The sequence below is a fragment of the Schistocerca americana genome, chromosome 4 (assembly GCF_021461395.2).
Source record: "Schistocerca americana isolate TAMUIC-IGC-003095 chromosome 4, iqSchAmer2.1, whole genome shotgun sequence".
Lineage (NCBI taxonomy): Eukaryota > Metazoa > Arthropoda > Insecta > Orthoptera > Acrididae > Schistocerca > Schistocerca americana.
The window spans coordinates 346637078-346659694 of NC_060122.1; the positions used below are offsets into that span (position 1 = coordinate 346637078).

A 22617-nucleotide genomic window follows, 5' to 3' on the forward strand; every position below is an offset into this window, starting at 1 on the left:
GTGGTGATAGAGATGGTTCACATATTTTACTGCTTTTAGAAGTGCGATTAAAAGCCCGTCTGGCCACCCAGATTATGGTTATGTTCATAAATAACTTCAGGCGATTCATAGCATGATCTCCTTTATGAACGTTGCTCAGCCGTTTCGTATTTTGACATTGACGACTACGGAGGCAATTTTTCCCTTATAGGAGTATGTAGTCAATATAATTAACCCTATTACTCCATTAGACATAACGAACTACTTTCCTATTTAGGCAATGACTTAAGCTTGCTATGTTCTGTTGATCAGGAACTTCATCCCCCTCCTCCCTTACACTTAAAACGCCTTTTTCTACCATTAGAGTTCGACCTATACTTGAGTATTGCTCATCAGTGTGGGATCCGTACCAGATCGGTTTGACGGAGGAGATAGAGAAGATCCAAAGAAGAGCGGCGCGTTTCGTCACAGGGTTATTTGGTAACCGTGATAGCGTTACGGAGATGTTTAATAAACTCAAGTGGCAGACTCTGCAAGAGAGACGCTCTGCATCGCGGTATAGCTTGCTCGCCAGGTTTCGAGAGGGTGCGTTTCTGGATGAGGTATCGAATATATTGCTTCCACCCACTTATACCTCCCGAGGAGATCACGAATGTAAAATTAGAGAGATTAGAGCGCGCACGGAGGCTTTCCGACAGTCGTTCTTCCCGCGGACCATACGCGACTGGAACAGGAAAGGGAGGTAATGACAGTGGCACGTAAAGTGCCCTCCGCCACACACCGTTGGGTGGCTTGCGGAGTATAAATGTAGATGTAGATGTACCAGCTACCCTCTGGCAAAGCTTCGACTCTCTAAAATACAGTAATGAACACTACACGATATTCTCTCGCATTAACATAGACCGGTAGACTTATTTCGTAGATCATGTACTGATTCACTTCGTCCGTCTGCGACAGATATTAGTCAACCGATTTCTTGTAAAATGTGGTCACTCAGTACTTGAGAACTTCTTAACGGTATGAAGAATGAGATTCTGATGGCAGAGGTATGGAAGACAATGTTCTCAGAACATATGTAACTGATCGGAATCGACTCCACCTGCAATCAAGGTGCTTTCAAATATATTGGTTTGAACTGGTTTAATTAAAGTTAATGTTCATCGGTCAAATGAACCACCGATTAACGCTTTTAAGATTTGTTAATTGTGCACCATTTAGTCTTTTAATCAGTACATGCCTCACAGTCTAGTAACTCAGAGATCATTTCCCGAAGAGAAATGAACGCCACGTGTGTTGTTCCAGCGTGACACAAGAGACGAGTGAGTTCTGTGGGCCTAGGTAACCGCTGTGGCGATAACAGGCGGACGGCTGCCTCCGAGGAAGCAGCTCTGCCGTTTGCTTCCGGCTACGCATTGCTTGGGATTTGCCTTATCAGAATAATACCGCGCTGAGGCAGGTCGGTGGTGGGTGACGCGCGGCTGTTGGAGCGGCGGACCCCACAGTCGGCGCGTGTCTGTGGTTCGTCAGCTTCCGCAGTAGACCGGAACCTCGCGACTGCTGCCCTCCCTTTCGCCACGCGCGTAGTCTTTCTACTTCAGGACTCTCACTCTGGTCTTGAAGGCAGATTTCCTTAGATCTGCGGCGCTATTTCTCCCCTAGGAGGTCTTAAGAGTTACTTCCTTGTGTCTTGCAACCAATGTATACGGTACCATCCTCAGAAGCAGAGGTTGCTGACCCATGCCAATTAGTCAGTTCTATTTTCTTGTGTGTGGCCATCCAGGGAGTGTCCAGTAGTGTCCAGTTCGTGATGAAAAGTCTGTGCGTCTACGTCCAGCGTTGAAAACCCAACCGCCTCGCTGTGGCTCGTAGACAGACATGGCACACTGTTGACAGTGGCTTAACGCTTTGACTGAACTAATGATCAAAATTTGACTATCAAATATCTCCCCTCGATATTACATGGCAAAAAAAACGATATTTTCTGACATGGTTATACACTCTGACAAAATATTGACGACGCCCTGTCTAGTCAGACTATGAATCACTCTGTTATGGCATTCCAGATAGTTTCTTTCGGCCATTTGAGACGGGATGTATATCGGTGTTGGCCGGGCACGAAGAGCTTAATCATCGGCGAAATCTCAGAAGTGATTGTGATACCACCATTGGCGGGATGGAAGTAATGCCTTGTCAAAGATCATAAAATAGTTTCAAAAAACTAATAGAAACAAGACCGATTTATGTTACAGCTTGGACACACAAGTGTAGAAAATGTGCCCTTTCTGTACTAGTGAAAACAAAATTTTGGTGCGTAAATTACTGACAGGGCTGTATTTTGTCATTACAGCAAAACAAAAAATCCAAAAATGTTTAGTTGTTACTGGCGCTAGGAAAACTATTAACACTCCTCCGCTAATAACGAAATATAACGGGTTTCTGTATTGGTCTGAAATGGCTAGCCACGATGTTAAATGTTCATTGAGTGATGGTTCATATGAATGAGTAGGTCTCCGTTGAAGGGGTCACCACTTTGCGAAGCTGTCGCCCTGAATCTCCCTTGAAACATGTATTCGAATATTGTCTGCACGAATACAACTGCAGAGATTCGTTAAAGGAAGCTTGAAAGTGCCCTCGCGAGTGGCCACTGTAGCCTGTTTGCATATGACGAGGAGAACGCGGCAAGAGCCATGCCCCGGTTCCCTGGAAACTTCGCTCAGTGGAAGAGGAGCCAGAATTTAACAGATGTTTCGGCTTAAACCACCGTCAGTTTGACACACTTTAGACACCTTTTGGGCGCGATTATCTCAGTCGAAACTGTCGGATAGAGGCTAGCTCCGCGGCTTCACGGTTTTGCGTCCCGTGTTCGAAACCAGATTGTTTTTATTTTTCATTTATCTACCCAAGTCCGTAGGTTATTACGCGAAAGTTAATTATAAAGTTAAGGGAAATAACAGCGTTACACTAATTGCACAGCTACGTCTAGATTGTTGCATGCACTTGTGTCCTGTATGATAGCCGCGCGGGATTAGCCGAGCGGTCTCTGCGCTGCAGTCAGGGACTGTGCGGCTGGTCCCGGCGGAGGTTCGAGTCCTCCCTCGGGTATGGGTGTGTGTGTTTGTCCTTAGGATAATTTAGTTTAAGTAGTGTGTAAGCTTAGGGACTGATGACCTTAGCAGTTAAGCCCCATAAGAGTTCACACGAATTTGTCCTGTATGATATTTTCATGGGTTACAATCTTTCCAGATTCTCATGTTCTTAAAGCAGTTTCTTATATTAATTGCTATGATCTATTATGTTCATTCTTCAGGAAGATTTGAATTCCCTTGGATGATGCCAATCGTAGAAACATTGAAGACACTTTCCGAACACCACGAGTATCGTGCCAAGGTAGGTATGCAACAGCGTCATTTCTTCATACGGATCTCACTCGGGAAAGAGAGGGCATCAACACTGCTGAAGATTCCATGCGTTGGCGATAATTTCGCGGGAAAACACGCATAACGGATCACTTTTCCGAGAACTGATGCTTGCATTGGTTCGTGAATCAAGATTCACCACAGGGGTTACACCGAAAACAGTTCTAAATAATCTTATGTATTGTTTTTTTTTAGTCTTACAGGAGACATACAATTAGAAGCATAAGGACAACGTTATTTATGTCTACAGTGGAAAAAAATTGCTGTAGTAATCTTCTACAGACATGGCTAGATTAACGGAAAACAAAAATGAAAGGAACAATCGGGTTTCGAACACGGGACACGAAAGTTTGAAGCCCCAATGCTAACCATCGTCGCCGATTCGGTTGAAATACTTCTTCGTTAAAGGGCACATACAGTACCCTTAAAACTGTGTGTTTTTCCGAAACGGTCGAGTATCTATGTATAAACATTCACGTGTTCGCTTGTTTTGACCCCTCTTCTCCAGAGCGAAATTTTTGGGAAATCAGGTTATAGCAATGGCCGTGTTCTGCTCCTGAGAGGGGCCGAGCTTGTCCGGAGCCCAGTGCGACTCGTTCAGCCGTCACTCTGACTCTAGAAATTGATCTCGATATCCAGCGTCCCACGCGTATTCGACAGAGTTGGATCGGCATGCAGCAAAGAGAACTTGCTATGTGATAACAGTTTTGTCTCCTCCAAGAAGAAGAAAAACAAAAGCAGCAAATTAAGCTTGGTTATTGTTTTAGCTCTTATCTACATACCCACCCTTCAATTCAACACATTTTCCCCAACGATGGAACACCTGACTGAGACATTCGAGGTAAGTGACTGCATTTTGGTTGTTCACTAATGGTTCAACTTCGAAAATTCTCTCTTCGCCATTCTCGAAATGAATACCTGACTGTAGAGAAAGAAGTCACTGTTCCGTGTTGGAGAATGCGAGGGCAAAGCGAAATTTGATAGGAAGAAGAAGCAGCTATCTTGTGCAGAAAGAGCTGGGACGTTGTCGTGGAGCAAACCCGAACCTCTGGGGCAGCTTTCTGCTCTGCGACCTTTTGTGTTGACAGTGTCACACCATCGCTTCAGGGAATTTCGGTAATACGCTTTTGTGATGGTTTTCCCCTTATGAGCACTGTGTTAGCATATCATGCCAGGCCTAGAGAACAGTTCTGAACTCGTCCGATAATGATAATCGTTGCCTTTCTCTGCAGTGACGAACGTTTCCACTGTTCGCTTTGCTCCTTTGTCTTGGAGTCACAGTGAGACATTCGGCTACAGTCTACGCTGATTAAGCTCCTAAGAAGTCGTCTGGATTGGTTAAAATGGATGCATCATTTCCGTTGCTTCCTCTGTAGGCGTTCTGAATGGGTGCGAAACAATGGACAGCGACCTTTCTCGTATTCATAATGTCCTGCAAGGTGTTGAAAACTGATACCTAATAGATTTTCACGTTTTTCGTAACCGCCTCCATTCTGATACGCTGGTCTTAGAGCACCAGGACCTCAACTTCTTGAGATTCCGCGGTCCTTCACACTTTCCACCATCTCTGAGTGATTGCTGCTGCGTTGTTCACCTTCAGATGCCCCCCCTGCGGGTTCGGGGGTTAGAATAGGCCCGCGGTATTCCTGCTGTCGTAAGAGGCGACTAAAAGGAGTCCATCCTCCTCAAGGGGGTAGTTAGCGCCTTCGTAAGAGGCGACTAAAAGGAGTCCATCCCCCTCAAGGGGGTAGTTAGCGCCTTCGTAAGAGGCGACTAAAAGGAGTCCATCCCCCTCAAGGGGGTAGTTAGCGCCTGCGTCCGGAGACGGACGGTTCCACGACCTGTAATTGTGGTCTTTTTGGTTTTTCACTTCTCGTTTCTTCCTTCCTTTGGTTGGGTCCTTTCTTTGTTCTTCTCCATCTCACTGTCTTCCTTGCCTCCTCCTCCTTGCCTCCTCCTCCTTGCCTCCTCCTCCTTGCCTCCTCCTCCTTGCCTCCTCCTCCTTGCCTCCTTCTCCTTGCCTCCGCCTCGGCGTTTGAGACAGTCTGTCCTTTCTCTCTTCCTTTTCCTCTTCTTCCTTCCTCCCTGTGCGCGCCTGAAGGCCGACCCACGCGTTCGCCGTTCGCACGCGTAGCCGGTGACGGGGTAACGCGTAATTCCCCGCCTTGGGTAGACATGTAAGGCATGCACGTACCCCCTGGTAAAGGCCAGGCCCAGGGAGGGGTGATTGCCTGAGCTGATACCTTCTGACCATGCCGATTGGTCCCTCCGTCTGTTTCTCGGGAGGTGTGACCTGAGGTGTAAACATTCACCTAAGGCGGGAGTGCCCTCTGAGAGGGTCCCCATAAGGAAGGAGCGCGCCATCGGAGACGCTGGCAATCATGTGGGATTCCTCCGCAATGGATTTCTCTTCTTCTCTCTCGACTTGTGCCCACAAACGGAAACATGACAAGCCACCAGTGACAAAAGTACTACCGCCTTCCCCGCAGTTCCTCGTCGTTTCTCGATCTGAGGACGGAAAGGATTTTTCCTCTGTCAACCCTTTCGTTATCCAGAAGGGCGTAGATGCCATAGCCGGTACTGTTAAGTCTTGCACAAGGTTGCGTAATGGTACCTTGCTACTAGAAACTGAGAGCGCCTTTCAGGCACAGAAACTGCTTCGAGCCACACTACTGTACACGTTCCCTGTCCGGGTGGAGGCTCACTGAACTTTGAAGTCGTCTCGTGGTGTGGTCTATACTAGACCTCTCGACGGATTGACTGACGAGGAGATTGTCTTTCCTCGCTGAGCAGGGCGTGACGGCTGTCCATAGGGTCATAAAAAAGGTCAACAATGACCTTGTACCGACGCGGACACTTTTCTTGACCTTTGATAGTGTTCAGCTGCCGTCGCGCATTAAAGCGGGCTACGAGGTTATTTCTGTTCGCCCCTATGTCCCGACACCTACGCGCTGCTACCAGTGTCAGCGTTTTAATCACACTCGCCAGTCTTGTTCCAATGCGGCTAAATGTGTCACTTGTGGCAGGGATGCCCATGAGGGTGACTGTCCACCTCCGTCTCCTCGTTGTGTGAACTGTCAGGGTGACCATGCAGCGTCCTTCCGCGACTGTCCCATCTATAAGGAAGAACGCTGTATCCAAGAAATTCGGGTCAAAGAGAAAGTGTCCACCTCGGCTGCTCGCAAGCTATTTGCTAGTAGGAAGCCCACGCTGCTCCCAGCAGGTAAATACAGTACTGTCCTCGCCTTTCCTCGGACTACCAGGGAGGTGGCAACCCAGACATGAGATCTGACCTTCAGCACCACGGTCGTCCGTTCGGCCAGTGCTAAGATCGCGCGGTCGACGTCTCCTCTTCCTCCCATCACCCCGCAGACACAAGCCCCTTCATCAGCTTCTGCTAAGACGAAGACCCAGAAGTCAGATGCACGGGCCTTCAAGAAGGAACCGTCCCGTGCAGACTTCCTACGTACCTCGACCTCTCAGCCATCGACCAGTACTTCCACCAAACGACCTGCCAAGAAGGCTCATAGGAAGCACAGTTCTCCTTCTCCGCCACGGCGCATTTCTTCTCCTGCGCCACCCAGCGGTTGCCGCCCCAGGCCGTCATCCGTTTCGCCTGGCCGCACCGCTGGTAGCCGAACATCTGGCCGTTCACCAGCAGAGGAAGCTCCCCCTCCTGGCCATCTTACCAAGATGGCCGATGAACCTATAGAACCAATGGACGATTACTGTCTGCCTACTGATAGCGGTGGCAGTGCTCGCTCGAAGGCAGGTCCTCAGCGGCCTTCGAGGTGACCCCTTCTTTCATCTTCCTTTTCTTCTTACGATGGCACTTATTCACTGGAATATTAGCAGCATTCGCTCCAACCGAGAGGACTTGAAGTTGCTGCTCCGCTTGCACCGTCCGCTCGCCGTAGCCCTCCAGGAAACGAAGCTACGCCCATGCGATCTAATTGCCTTGGCACGCTGCACCTCTGTGCGTTTTGACCTACCTCCTGTGGTAGGTATTCCGGCTCATGGAGGGGTTATGTTGCTGGTCCGGGATGATATTTACTACGATCCCATCACATTGCACACCGGCCTGCAGGCAGTTGCCATCCGAATTACTCTCCCCACTTTTACATTTTCCATTTGTACCGTTTACACTCCATCGTCGTCTGCCGTTACCAGAGCAGACATGATGCAAATTGTTGCTCAGCTACCTACACCATTTTTGTTAACTGGAGACTTCAATGTCCACCATCCCCTTTGGCGCTCTCCAGCATCCTGCCCGAGGGGCTCCCTGTTGGCAGACCTCTTCAACCAGCTCAATCTTGTCTGCCTCAATACTGGCGCCCCTACTTTTCTTTCGGACACATCTCACACCTATTCCCATTTAGACCTCTCTATATGTACTACCCAACTTGCACGCCGGTTTGAGTGGTATGCACTTTCTGATACATACTCGAGCGACCACTTCCCGTGTGTTATCCATCTCCTGCAGCATACCGCCTCTCCGTGCTCATCTAGTTGGAACATCTCCAAAGCAGACTGGGGGCTCTTCTCTTCCAGGGCGACCTTTCAGGATCAAATCTTCAAGCTGCGATCGTCAGGTCGCACACCTCACGGAAGTCATTCTCACTGCTGCTGAATATTCCATCCCTCACCCTACTTCTTCTCCACGTCGCGTACAGGTCCCCTGGTGGACCGCAGCATGTAGAGACGCTTTACGTGCTCGTCGACGTGCTTTACGCACCTTTAAACGCCACCCTACAGTGGTGAATTGTATCAATTATAAACGATTACGTGAACAGTGTCGTCGTATTATTAAAGAAAGCAAGAAAGCCAGCTGGGCTGCTTTCACAAACACCTTCAACAGTTTTACTCCTTCTGTTGTCAGGGGTAGCCTGCGCCGGCTATCTGGCACTAAGGCCCACTCACCAGTTTCTGGCTTGACGGTCGCGAATGACGTCCTTGTGGCCCCTGAGGATGTCTCCAATGCCTTCGGCCGCTTTTTCGCAGAGGTTTCGAGCTCCGCTCATTACCACCCTGCCTTCCTCCCCCGCAAACAGGCAGAGGAGGCTAGGCCACCTAACTTCCGCTCCTCGAATCGTGAAAGTTATAATGCCCCATTCACCATGCGGGAACTCGAAAACGCACTTGGCTGATCACGGTCCTCCGCTCCAGGGCCTGATTCTATTCATATTCAGATGCTGAAGAACCTTTCTTCTGCGGGTATAGGTTTCCTTCTACGTACTTACAATCGCATCTGGATTGAGGGACATGTTCCCGCATGCTGGCGCGAGTCTATTGTTGTCCCGATTCCTAAGCTGGGGAAGGACAAGCACTTGCCTTCCAGTTATCGACCCATCTCGCTTACCAGCTGTGTCTGTAAAGTGATGGAGCGAATGGTTAACTCTCGATTGGTTTGGCTGCTCGAGTCTCGACGCCTACTTACCAATGTACAATGTGGATTTCGTAGGCGCCGCTCTGCTGTGTATCATCTGGTTACCTTGTCGACCTTCATTATGAATAACTTGGAGGGCGGGCATTCTCCGCACCATGCATACATGGGGCTTTCGCAGTCACCTCCCTCTTTTTATTCATGCCTTTTTAATGTATCGACAGTTCAGGGTACGTGTGGGTTATGTCCTGTCAGACACCTTTCGCCAGGAGAATGGGCTGCCGCAGGGCTCAGTTTTGAGCGTCGCTCTCTTCGCCATAGCGATCAATCCAATAATGAATTGCATCCCAGCTGATGTATCAGGCTCACTTTTCGTGGACGATTTTACCATCTATTGCAGCGCGCAGCGTACATGTTTCCTGGAGCGCTGTTTTCAGTGTTGTCTTGACTGTCTTTACTCCTGGAGTGTCGCCAATGGCTTCAGTTTTTCTGCCGAGAAGACGGTCTGTATTAACTTCTGGCGCTACAAAGAGTTTCTCCCACCGTCCTTACGACTCGGTCCCGTTGCTCTCCCATTCGTGGAGACAACAAAATTTTTAGGTCTTACATTTGATAGGAAACTTAGGTGGTCTCCACATGTCATATTTGGCTGCCCGTTGTACCCGTTCTCTAAATGTCCTCCGTGTTCTCAGTGGTATGTCGTGGGGAGCGGATCGAACTGTCCTACTTCGTCTGTATCGGTCGATCGTCCGCTCCAAGCTGGATTATGGGAGCTTCGTATACTCCTCTGCACGGCCATCCATCTTACGTCGCCTCAACTCCATACAACATCGGGGTTTACGTCTTGCGATCGAAGCGTTTTATACTAGTCCCGTCGAGAGTCTTCATGCTGACGCTGGTGAATTGCCACTCACCTACCGGCGCGATATACTGCTTTGTCGGTATGCCTGTCGGCTACTGTCAATGCCCGACCACCCGTCTTATCATTCCTTTTTTGACGACTCTCTCGACCGTCAATACGGGTTGTATGTCTCTGCCCTGCTACCCCCTGGAGTTCGCTTTCGTCGCCTCCTTCAACACCTTAATTTTTCACTCCCTGCAACCTTTCGAGTGGGCGAGAGCCACACGCCACCTTGGCTCCAGGCTCGCGTTCACCTTGACCTCAGCTCGCTCCCAAAGGAGGTTACCCCCGGTTCGGTCACCACTCCCGTTTTGTCGAACTTCGTTCGAAGTTCATCAATATGACCTTCATTTATACAGATGGCTCTAAGACCAATGACAGGGTCGGGTGTTCTTTTATTGTCGGGGCACAGTTTCAAATACCGGCTCCATGGCCATTGTTCGGTCTTCACAGCTGAGCTCTTTGCCCTCTATCAGGCTGTTCTTTACATCTGCCGCCACCGACATTCTGCTTATGCCATCTGCTCCGATTCCCTGAGCGCCATCCAGAGCCTCAGTGATCCGTATCCGGTTCACCCTTTCGTGCACCGGATCCAACGCTCTCTTCAGCAGCTGGTGGACGTCGGTTCTCCGGTTAGCTTTATGTGGGTTCCTGGCCATGTCGGTATCCCTGGGAACGAAGCTGCAGATGGCGCGGCCAAGGCTGCGGTCCTCCAGCCTCGGACAGCTTCTTGTTGTGTCCCTTCGTCAGATTGTAGCAGGGTCATTTGTCGGTGCATTTTATCGCTGTGGCATGCCGATTGGCCTGCACTTACGGACAACAAGCTTCGGGCCTTGAAACCTCTTCCCGCGGCTTGGACGTCCTCCTCCCGCCCTTCTCGGCGGGAGGAGGTCGTTTTGGCCTGGTTACGAATTGGACACTGCCGGTTCAGCCATCGCCATCTGCTGACGGCTGCGCCGGCGCCGTTCTGCCCATGTGGGCAATTGCTGACGGTCCGCCACATTTTAACGTCCTGTCCGGATTTTAACACACTGCGTCTTGATCTTTGCCTGCCATGTAGTCTAGATGCCATTTTAGCGGATGACCCCCGAGCAGCTGCTCGCGTTCTTCGTTTTGTCAACTTGACCAACCTCTCTAAGGACATTTGATTATGCTGCTTTTTTTTAATCCTATGCCTGTTAGTCTGTCTTTTATCGTGTTTTCCCTTTTAGTTGCTGTTTTAAACTTGTGCCTCGCGGTGCATTCCTAACGTAGTCTGGGCGCTAATGACCATTGAAGTTGTGCGCCCTAAAACCACAAAAAAAAACCTTCAGATGCAAGAAACGAATTACTGAAAGATACCCAACTTTACTTATGGGGTGCGTTAATTTGTTTACCCTAGCAGCTCGCTACGATACTGTGGCACGGGGACTTCAGTGTGTTTAAGGACTGTAGACGTCTACCTGCAAAAGAACAGAAATTAATTAGGTAGTTTTACATTTTCGGGGCGATGATTAAAACGTCAGGATCATCATCCGTATTAGTTGCAGTTCTGTCGACTGTTGTAGCGCGTGTTGCCTTTAAACTCAGCGTTAAGGGCGTGTATTGCGAGGTTTAATCTGGACGCAGTTCAGAAGCAGCCAGAAAGCAGTGTCTCAACTCACTCCCAGCGTGCCATCTGAAACTTCAGAGGTCGTAATCTTCAGGCGAATAGGGTGACTGTCACCCCACTCTTGACGCTGACGTCAGATTTTTACTACCAGGTTTACGACTCACGTCTTACACGTAAGAGTGAACTGTACTGCCGTTCACCCAGCTGAGTTATAATGGCAGTTCCACAAAACATTCGTACATATTGTGAAGCGTCGGACCACATACACATCAGTTCAGTGTGAAAATTATGCGGATACTAGTAATTGTCTTTGGAGATGCATCATCATACTAACATGCTTGGAATATTTGGTAGGCCCTGCATGAAACACACAAAATGTAAGTTGTTTCTCATACTTTAAATGCATTTGGCAGTTTCCTTTCAATGTTAGGGTTTGTCGAGGTGAAGATCATTCGAGCACTGTGAAGAAAGCTATTAACGTGCACATAAAGTATTGGCTCATGTATTCTATGGAGTTTTCGAGACGTGATATTCTATTAAGAGTATAAAGAAATTAGATGTCACCACACTGTGGGGGCTACATAAGGGAAACGAAATTAGGCAATATTACAGAAGAGGAAGAAGTAGCTGAACTTGGGAAGACAAGTAGCACCGCAAGAACAATATGAGAGAGCACTGAAACGCAAGTGTACACTAGGCCCGTGGAATATACGGTATTCCCATAGAATTGATATCCTTGGGAGAACCAAGCATGACAATTGTTCCACCTTGTGTGCAAGATGAAATAGTCAAAATATCATCAGATTTCAGGAGTGTGTAGACATTACTACTTTCTGGCTGTTGGAAGATAATCGAATGATACAAGAAATGGCGTAGTATTCATTGGATTGTCTGCTCCTGATTCCTATTAGCTGGAACATACCTCATTTGCTAATGCACTGTATTTCGACCGTGATGGCACCGGACTCAACATTTTGTAGCAGGGATTTCATATAGCTAAGTTGAACCTTATATGAGGCAACGGGATGCTACAGACAAGGAGTCACACAGATTTGGTAAAAACGCGAATATATTGTTCCATAAACATTTACACCACGCATAGAATTAACACAAACCTGGTGCAGGAAACGTTTTGCTACAAATCAAGGCAAATTGCTGGAAATAGGATTATTGGCAAGAGGGAAATAATTCCTCTAGGTCCTTTGAGTGAGTGCAAAAGGAGAGTTACGGTGGAGATAATAGCAAAGATATTTACGTTCAGTGGAGTCCACAGAGGACGGCACAAGCTTATTTATCTCGGAAACATGGAAAGCTCAATCACGCTTAACGATCGAGATGGTAGAGGAAACATCACTAAGGAATCAGGACAGGAAATACGAATCATATTACTGTTTAGTGTCATAACTAACGTGAGCTGCACGGTTCATGGTGACTGCCAAGTACCGGAAGCTTGTACTAAACATCGAAAATGGCGGCAGCCCTGCGCTATTTGTGATCACTTAGTGCTCAGTCTAAGACCTGCGACCGGCTGGGCTGGTTATCACGTCTCCCGTCACTTTTGTTAACTCGGACGCCGAACCACAGTACACTTCCACCAGTAGAAGAAAGACCCCGTAGCCATCCTAACTTGGCTGGCAGTGAAAATTTGTTGCACTTAGTGAAACCAGGCCACATAGTTCAGTGGCTGAGGGCACTGGAGTGGAGGCAGTTCAAAGGACCTTGGACAATTCGGCCCGCGAGCCATTTGTAGAAATTCTCAATCTTGCCAATTATCTGCAGTAATTAAATCGAGGTCCGGAGGTTCTGAGAGTTTAATGTTCTATGTCGGACACTCTTCACTGCGCACCTCCTCCAACACCTTCCTCATGTCTTATCGTTTTGAATGTGATTTCATGAAGTATTCCTTAATATTTCAATAACAATAAATGGATTTAAATCAACAGATCCTGAAAGTCTTTCTTAACTTTGTGTGAAGGCTAAATCGGAGTTTCCAGGTATGTACATCGTGCATCATACATCTGTTACAGAACAGGTAGAGGGATACTTCCTAATCTAGTTTACCAAAATGTCGGTTAATGCTGACGTCCTGTGATGTTTCTACGGTAGAAACAAAGAGCAGCTGAACAAATCTGCGGTCTGCTCTTGCAGTTGAATGTTGCGACTTGCAGGTCTTCTCCCGCTTTAGCAAACTTGGCAACGGCGATGACATTCTTCATCCACATCAGAATCCTCAGTTTCTTTCCAGCTCCATATTCTCAATCCTTCTGTTGTAAACATATTCCTTTCGCAATCTGCGTTGCACAGTGACTGATCTGTTCTCTATAGGTCGGTAGTCCGGAGCATTAATTTTCTTACCTGATGAGCTTTCGAATGGTGGTCCCCCTTTTTGGGTTTCTCTGCGAATCCTGTTTGTTCAGTTACCACACATGTTACTCAACAATATTTTTGATAATCTCAGGATTCGTTCTCTCAAATGCTTTTATTACGAGAATCAAACAACGCTTATTCCTTTTCGTCCATTGCAACGATCAGAGCAATGACGTATATCTGCTCTTTAAACTGCAGCAAAAGTTCGCTCAGGTACAATATAGAAATGATTTGCAAATTCTCTAGACGTGCAGCATTAAAATTGTTAATAGTTTGCTTCTGGTGTACCGCCGAGTTCTATCCCATTTTATGCACAATATTGTGCTTGAAGATAATTTTTCCTCAGTGATCTATAGTCCTCTTCTGGACGTACGAAAGGGAGTGAGGTGAGGGCTATAATTGACATCTTTACTTTTGAGTGATAGCCTTCTTCAAATCGAATTACGAGCGTGCCTTGCTCATTGAGTTAATGCGAACCATTTAACGAGACATCGTCGATACGGGCTTTCAGAGTCGAATACCCACTCGTGTACCCTTGATGAAGTCATGACACAAAGCTTCTGGCCTCGCATGGGCCCGTCAACACCAACCTTGGACTGTTGATGACTGGAAACATATTGCCTGGCCGGATGAGCTTCGTTTCAAATTGTATGGAGTGGATGGAAGTGTACGGGTATGAAGACATAATCACGAATCCATGGACCCTGCATGTCAATAGGGGGCTGTTAAGATAGTGGAGATTTTAATAGTGTGGGCCGTGTGCAGCTGGAGGGATATGGGACCCCTGATACGTTTAGATACAACTATGACAAGTGACACATACGTGAGCATCCCGTCTGATCACCTGCGTCCATTTATGCCCATTGTGCATTCCGACGGACTCGGGCAATTCCAGCAGGAAAATGCGACACCCCACACGTCCATAATTACTACAGAGTGACTCCAGGAAAACTCTTCTGAGTTTAAACACTTCCGCTGGCCACCAAACGCCCCAGACATGAAAACTGAGCATATCTGGGATACCTTGCAACGTCCTGTTCAGTAGAGATCTCCACCCCGTCGTACTCGCATGGACTGACAGCCCTAGAGGACTCATGGTGACACTTCCCTCCAGCTCTACTTCAGACATTAGTAGAGTCCACGCCACGTCGTGTTGCGGCACTTCTGCGTCCTCGCGGGCGCCCTATTCGATGTTATGCAGGTGTAAAAGTTTCTTTTATTCTATAACGCAGCGCATAAAAACGGGATTCTTTCGGGCCTCATATCGGGTTCTATTGTTGACAGTGTTTTGGATGGCTCTTGCGCTAAGGACCATTTGTGTATCCAACAGAAGGATCGTCTTAGTCACTATCTTACATTACAATGTCGAAATATTGTTACGCACTCCGTCATGCTTAGCCAAATGGTGCAAATGTGTTGTTCTCGTATTAGACTTGGTCTACAGTGGGCGTTAAGGGTCTTGTGGAGGCACATTTTAGTTAATGGGCCAAAAAACTTTACTTCCATTTCTTAGTAACAAACCTAGCCACGGAATAAAAGCCCGCTATGCACAGTAAATAGCGCAATATCGAACAACCTTTGAAAATTTTCTCGATATCTTTATCTGTTTCAGAAATAGGTTCAAAGTTACCCTACTTGCACATGTACAACACTCAAAATCCGGTGTGAGGCGGAAACATAGTTCATAAAGTGATATAGCACAGAGAAATATGCTGAAAAGCGTCTCCGTTAAGTGTTCTGGGAACGCCAAGTCGTAGTAATGAAGCACATACAAAATATCTGTGCAGATAAAATCCGGTCTGAGATGGAAAATTTGTTTTACTTCATTTAAATTTCACATAAGTAATCCATCAAAATTTTACTGACTCATAAAGTTGTTGTTACATGAGTAACGTGCCCTGTTGCAGCAGAGAAAAGGGATCCGGCAGAAAAATCCCATCGGAGGATAGAAAAGGCGATTATACTGAATGAAAAGTGAGGTAGCAGTTCTCATTCTACCGTCGACACATGTAAAAAAAAAATTGCTGCATCATGCTAAGTGACTCAGGAAGTTCTATACAGAAAATTAACTCTGTTCTCCATGAGCTTATTCCGTAGCGCATAAAATTCTGTCTCAAACTATTTGCTTAAAAGCATGTTTGGGATGATGGAGGCTATTGTATCCACAGTTCTTCTCAAGAGATAAGAAAGATCACGTGCAAGCGAGGCATACAAACGTGTCTTTCACATAATCATACATGAAGATATTCAAAGGGGGTTACGTCCTGAGATTGCGGTGGCACTTAGTTGGTCCATCGTGGCCTCCCCATCGCTGTGAAAATTTTCGATGCAGGAAGTCATGAACCTGCAAATATCAGTGCAGTGGTGCAGCATCTTGCTGGAAGATCACATGTGGCTGCAGGTGAATATGATGGACAGCAAAGTGCTCAAGAATGTCTAGATAAACGGTTCATCTGTTTGTTCGATGAATAAAAATGGTCAAACTTTGCTGTCTTTCAGTAGCGTGCACCAAATATTCCGTTTCACTGCCTGCCATAGTACCGAAAACTGCGGGCTTTTTTTGCGAACCCCATATATGAATGCTGTGCCAATTAACCTTCCGACATGTGTGGAAGATTACTTCGTCAGCGACTACATTTTCTAGATAGTTGAGGTTTTGCCCGATACAGTCCAACATTTGAGTAGCACATTCGTGGCGACGCTGCAAGTCGTTCAGATTCAATCCTTTCACAATTTGAACTACGTAAGAGTGCAAGCGAAGTCTTTCAGTAGCACCCCGTGAACTGTTGAGCGACGAATGTTTAGCTCTCGTGACGCTCGACGAAATGACTTTGACAGGCTTTTTTGGAAGGTCTGATTCCCTCTACCATTTCATCAGAAGTGAGCTCTGTGCCAGAACCTGTCTGTCCCCACCGGGCAGCGACTTCTCGTATCAAGCATTAATCTCCTCCAGGCTGTCCAATACATCCGTCGCCATCAGCGGATACAGTATGTTATCTGCTCAGATTCGCTCAGCTCTCTCCTCAGTCTCCAAGCTCTCTACCCTGTCCACCCTCTGGTCCACCGGATTCAGGACTGCCTCCACTTGCTCCACCTGGGGGGGGGGGGGGGGGGGGCGTCTCTGTGGCGTTCCTCTGGATCCCAGGACATGTTGGCATCTGTGGAAATGAGGCGGCCGATATAGCGGCCAAGGCTGCAGTCTCTCTTCTTCAGCCTGCTTTTTGCATGATTCCCTTCGCCGATCTACGGAGTGTTTTATGTCGTCGTGTTGCTCTTCTATGGCACGCACACTGGTCGGCACTTCCCAATAATAAATTGCGGGACGTTAAAGCTCTTCCCTGCGCTTGGACCTCTTCCTCTCGAACTCGTCGTAGGGAGGAGGTAATTTTAACTAAACTCCGGATAGGGCACTCTTTTTTAGCCATCGACATCTTTTAAGTGGTGATCCTCCCCCACTCTGTCCCCACTGCTCTCAACTGTGGACGGTAAGACACCTTTTAATTGAGTGCCCCTATTTTACTCCGTTACACGCCCGTCTACAGCTGTCGCCTGATATATCTTCCATTTTAGCAGATGACACGCGCTCAGCCGATCGCGTTCTCGAGTTTATTAGTGCCAGTGAGATGACCGTCAGTCATTCGAAGCTCTTTTTGGGGACAAACAGCCCCCCTTCCGTAGTGGTTTTTTAAGCATTCCTCCTGATTTTGGTTTCCGCACTTTTGAGTTTCGCTCCCATTGCTGCTGGTTTCCAGTTTCGTTTTTTTTACCTTTTCCTACGTCATAGACCGGGCTCTAATGACCGTAGCAGTTTTGCGCCCTAAAACCACAACACAAAAAATGCATCAATCGTCTTAAGGTCTGGTAGCTCCCTTTGAAGTTCCTGCCGGAAATTTCTTTTGGATAGAAGTGGTTTATTTCGTTCCTGGATACCGCAACAGCTCTGGAAGTGGTGATTTCCGGTAATTATTTCGCACCTTCAACAGAACAAACCATTTAGAAGAAAAGCCACACAGAAATGACACCTCAAATGGCAAGTATGTCTCAGTTATTTTAAATTACATTTGAAAATCGGGGAGGTTTCATGTTTCATGTCTTAAGTTCTCACTCTGTTCGTGGAGCATAAGGTTTTGAAATTTCATCGGTAAACAATTCTGTGGGACATAACGTCTCTTGTAGCTTCTGATATTGCACGCTTTTGAGCATATCCGTTGTTCCAGCGCCGAATATATATCTCTCTCTTTCTATCTCTCGCTACTTCATAATGGTCCCGAGACTGATGAACAATACCCAAGGGCCAGTCGAGCAAGCATTTTGTAAGGATATTGGAGGTATACTGCGTGGCACTTTATTGGAGAGTCAATCCGCGTTACGGAAGTGAGAAATCTCGGCACGTGCTGTAGGTAAAGTACCGCGCCGCGTCCACCGTAGGACGGAAAGGAGTCGCTAACCCGCGATGGTGCACTCGTTACCCACAGCGGACAGTGCTCTGGGGAGAACTGAATCTGAGGTGCGCGGTGCTCACCTGCACCTGCGATGAATGGCGTGGCCCGCCATTGGGCCGGCGCGGCGCGGCGCGGGCGGCACGTATCGATTGCGTCAGCTGCGACGTCACTGGCAGGCTTTATAAGCGCGCCGCCGCGGACGCGGCGAGCCCAGTGTATGACCGGCTAGCAGACACAATGGCGAGCACGGCAGCAGCCCCGGCAGTGGACGCGCAGGCGATGAACGGCGCCGCGACGCCGGCGGAGGCGTCCGCCGTGGGCGGCAAGCGCGGCGCGCCGCCGCCCCACCTGCGCTCCGTGTCCTGGTCGGAGCCCGGCGAGGGCGACGACGACCTCGAGGTGCCGGGCACCCCGCGCACGCCGCGCACCTCCACCACGCCAGGTACCGTCCGTGCACCAGCAGCCGCTGCACAGTGGAATGTGTGCTTTGCAATTCACCGATTCGAATACGTATCTTTGTCTCCAATTAGAGGTACTCCACTATCTCAGTCTGCAGAGTATGTCTCGGGGCTAGATGTGGCTGGCTGTGATTTTCACTCAGTGCGCCAGGCTTTCTGGGTATCGGACAATAGGATGGAGCAGGAGGGGGAGGAGGGATAAAGAATCAGTTGTGTTTTCTGTTTGCAACATTGTTTTGTATTGTTAGACGCTTTAGTCTAATAGCATCTCTCGAAAAATGTAGTTCCCAAACTCCCCTCATATTGAATCGAACAGATCACAAACGAGTGGATTTCTTAATTATGGTGTTTAAAGTGCCTCACGGAACCTTAAAACTGTGCTGCTCCGTTTACAGTTGCTGCTCAGTATTGTTATTGTATCATTTTTCTCTGACTGGATGTTTATCCAAGCTGACAAAGATATTCACAGCGTACTGAACGCAAATTGTATCTTGCAGTTTCTCGGATTCCTCTTCCACAGAAAATACGGCTCGGTAGATAACACGATGGAAACAGCTTGTCTTTTTCACTTAAGCGAAATACTAATTCTACGGAATTAGTAATTTAGAAATCGAAAACAGAGGTCTCCATCTGAAATTATTCTACACTGTAAAACAGTGAATTTCGAAATTGCAACAGAGAATGAAAAGCTCATTGTCCTGGCCACATTCTATTTTCTACGTAACTAGGTGTTGCAGAATAACTAAATTTTTTCCTAAGAGTTTTTTTAAAAGATGAATGTCTCCTGGCGCTCTACAGCTCAAGTATGTGTTGAGATTTTGAGGTCTAACACTACTTAAGGCAGCTCTGCACTGTACTGTTGACGGGTGTTCAGAATACTTCGTAAACAGACGAGTGAAGATTCCCTCCTCTATATAGCCATGCTACTACAAATTAACAAAACTTTGTCCCAAACTACCATAATACAGAATTAATCGCGCTGAAAACTCTTAATGGATAACTTGTACTGCGAAATTTAAAATACGTAGGTAGACGGTAGAGAATAAAACCTGTGACACTTAACTATTTTCTTCTGCTCTTTGCAAATTTATTTCTTAGCTGGTAAAATTAGTGTCCATAAGACTTGTCATGGCAACCTGTTGAAGGCTTGTTGCATAACCCAAGTGTCGCTCTTGGCAACCTACCCAGAAAGCAGAAGTTTCGTTTAATCTATTATCTGACAGCTTTCATCAGCCGTAAAAGCTAGTACTGATACTTCGAAACTAAGTTTCGGTTTTTTCTCCACGTCATTCATCGTCTTCGATACGTACGTAAACATAAATTCAAAATGTGTGTAGAATTCATGCGGTGACAAGCTGTCAGTCTTTCTGCGACCTGACGGTAATTTTATAATAGTAATGTAAAAGTACCGTAATGTGGAGTAAAAATCTTCTGGGTACATCGTGTCTCGTTGCAAAATGCACCAGCGTTTCAGAAATGATAGGGTGACATGCTTACAAAGCCGGTTCCAAAACGGGTGAGTAACTGATTTACACTTGCCTTCTGCTTTGGCAAACAACTAAAATTTCGAAGATATGAAACATGTTATACTTAGAAGTAACATCTAAAGGAAAATTAAAACTTCATTCTCCGTTGTATGGGTTTGTCCACCACAGGAATCATTAGAGAAGACACAAGCGAAGACTCACGACGACGTAAACCTCGTACAGATGCTGGAAATCGCGCTGTTAGGCTCTGCCGCGTACTTGGAGTGTCAGCTTACTGACACTGAGGGCGTTGGCCCGTTGCGTCGCGTGAAGATGCTTCCGAGGTTTAATATCCAGACATGACAACGTCTGGTTTAGCTGGGTGCGTATTGTGTTTCCTCGTCCGTTAATAAATAATTCCGACGCTCAGAGCGTCGAGAAAGTTGTGAAATGTCTGAACGACCTGTAATTACAGTATACAAACATTAAACGGGTGGATTTAGATTTTACTAATAATGTAAGAATGGTTGGCACATTGATGCGAGTAGCTCACAAGTCTTACCCGGGACAGACTTACCGAAAGAGGTAGATGGGCGATTAAGACATCGGATTCGTATTCGGTAGATACGGAGTTATTACCGATATGAACACACATTTCAGGTTCGCTAATTCACTGCTGGAGAATCTTGGGCTGGTTCTTAGACTGTCATGTCATTGTCTCCACCTTTATCGAGCATAACTAGTGCTCCATCTCTAATGACCTTGTCGCAGAGGTGGTGTTTATTTTCTATGTTTTTATCACAGCTGTTCCTTTAGTAAATCTCTGCAGATGCAAATGATTATAATGACCTAACCTTCGTATAGATACCAGATTTCCTTGTTAATTATTATACACACATCAAAAACTTCTTTTCCATCACCTCGGTTCCGAGAGTTCAGAAACCTGTACAGAAAATTGGAATATAGATCAACATAACATCATTTCCGCCCTTTTTATTGTTCATGAAAACCACACATTGCATGTTGTATCACCATACAGCGAGACCTTAAGTGGTGGTGGTGGTCCAGATTGCTGTAAACACCGGTACCTCTAATATCCAGTAGCACGTCCTCTTGCATTGATACGTGCCTGTATTCGTATACTGTATACTATCCACAAGTTCATCAAGGCAATATTGGTCCAGATTGTCCCACTCATCAATAGCGATTCGGCGTAGATCCCTCGGAGGTTGGTGGGTCATGTCGTCCACAAACAGCCCTTTTCAACATATCCCAGGTATGTTCGATGGGGTTCATATCTGGAGAACATGCTGGCTACTCTAGTCGAGCGATGTCGTTATCCTGAAGGAAGTCATTCATAAGATGTGCACGATGGCGGGGCGCGAAATGTCCGAAAAGACAAATGCTCCGCCAATATGTTGCCGACATGGTTGCACTATCGGTCGGAGGATGGTATTCACGTATCGTACAGCCGGTACGGCGCCTTCGATGAACGCCAACGGCGTACGTCGGCCCCACATAATTCCACCCCAAACCAGTAGGGAACCTCCACCTTGCTGCACTCGCTGGACAGTGTGTCTAAGGCGTTCAGCCTCACCGGGTTGCCTCCAAACACGTCTCCGATGATTGGTTGGTTGAACGCATGTGCGACACTCATCGGTGAAGAGAACGTGATGCCAGTCCTAAGCGGTCCATTCGGCATGTTGTTGGGCGCGTCTCTAACGCGCTGCAGGGTGTCGTGGTTGCAAAAATGGACCTCGCCATGGACGTCGGAAGTGAAGTTGCGCATCATGCAGCCTATTGCACACAGTTTGCGTCGTAACACGACGTTCTGTGGCTGCCCGAAAAGCATTATTCAACAAAGTGGCGTTGCTGTCAGGTTTCCTCCGAGCCATAATCCGTAGGTGATCATCTACTGTAATAGTAGCCCTTGGGTGGCCTGAGCGAGTAATGTCATCGACAGTTCCTGTCTCTCTGTATCTCCTCCATGTCCGAACAACATCGCTTTGATTCGTTCAGAGACGCCTGGACACTTCCCTTGTTGAGAGTGCTTCTTTGCACAAACTAACAATGCGGACGCGATCGAACCGCGTTATTGACCGTCTAGGCATGGTTGAACCACAGACAACACGAGCCGTGTACCTCCTTCCTTGTGGAATGACTGGAACTGATCGGCTGTCGGACCCCCCTCTAATAGGCGCTGCTCATGCATTGTTTACATCTTTGGGCGGGTTTAGTGACATCTCTGAACAGTCAAAGGGACTGTCTGTGATACAATATCCAGAGTCAACGTCTACCTTCAGTAGTTCTGGGAACGGGGGTGATGCAAAACTTTTTTGATGTGTGTATCAATGCGGGGAGACGGTTAGAAACCGCAGTTAAGAATGTCAGCTTGCGCTGTTCTGTTACAGTGTTTAATTTCCGTTATTCGAAACGATCATTGTACTGCTGACACAAATAGGTAAATTAGAGATAAAAACCGGTATGCCTAGTGGTTTACATAAACGAATTAAAGTACGATATTGCAGTGCCTGTGTTCTGATTACGATGCAAAGTTCCTTTGCACATGCATGCACGCATGTCCAAAGGAACTTTGCATCGTAATCAGAATCTG

At 47.2% G+C, this 22617-nt stretch overlaps 1 protein-coding gene across 1 annotated transcript in view; it reads left to right on the forward strand.

Annotated features, from left to right (window-relative positions):
• Positions 1–18328: 18328 nt before the first annotated feature.
• Positions 18329–22617, forward strand: part of LOC124612461 (GTP cyclohydrolase 1) — a 97595-nt gene continuing 93306 nt past the window's right edge. The window contains exon 1 of the mRNA XM_047140688.1: positions 18329–18521. Within this exon, the coding sequence (XP_046996644.1) occupies positions 18359–18521 (163 nt within the window). The 5' untranslated portion in view covers positions 18329–18358. The remainder of the gene's footprint in view (positions 18522–22617) is intronic.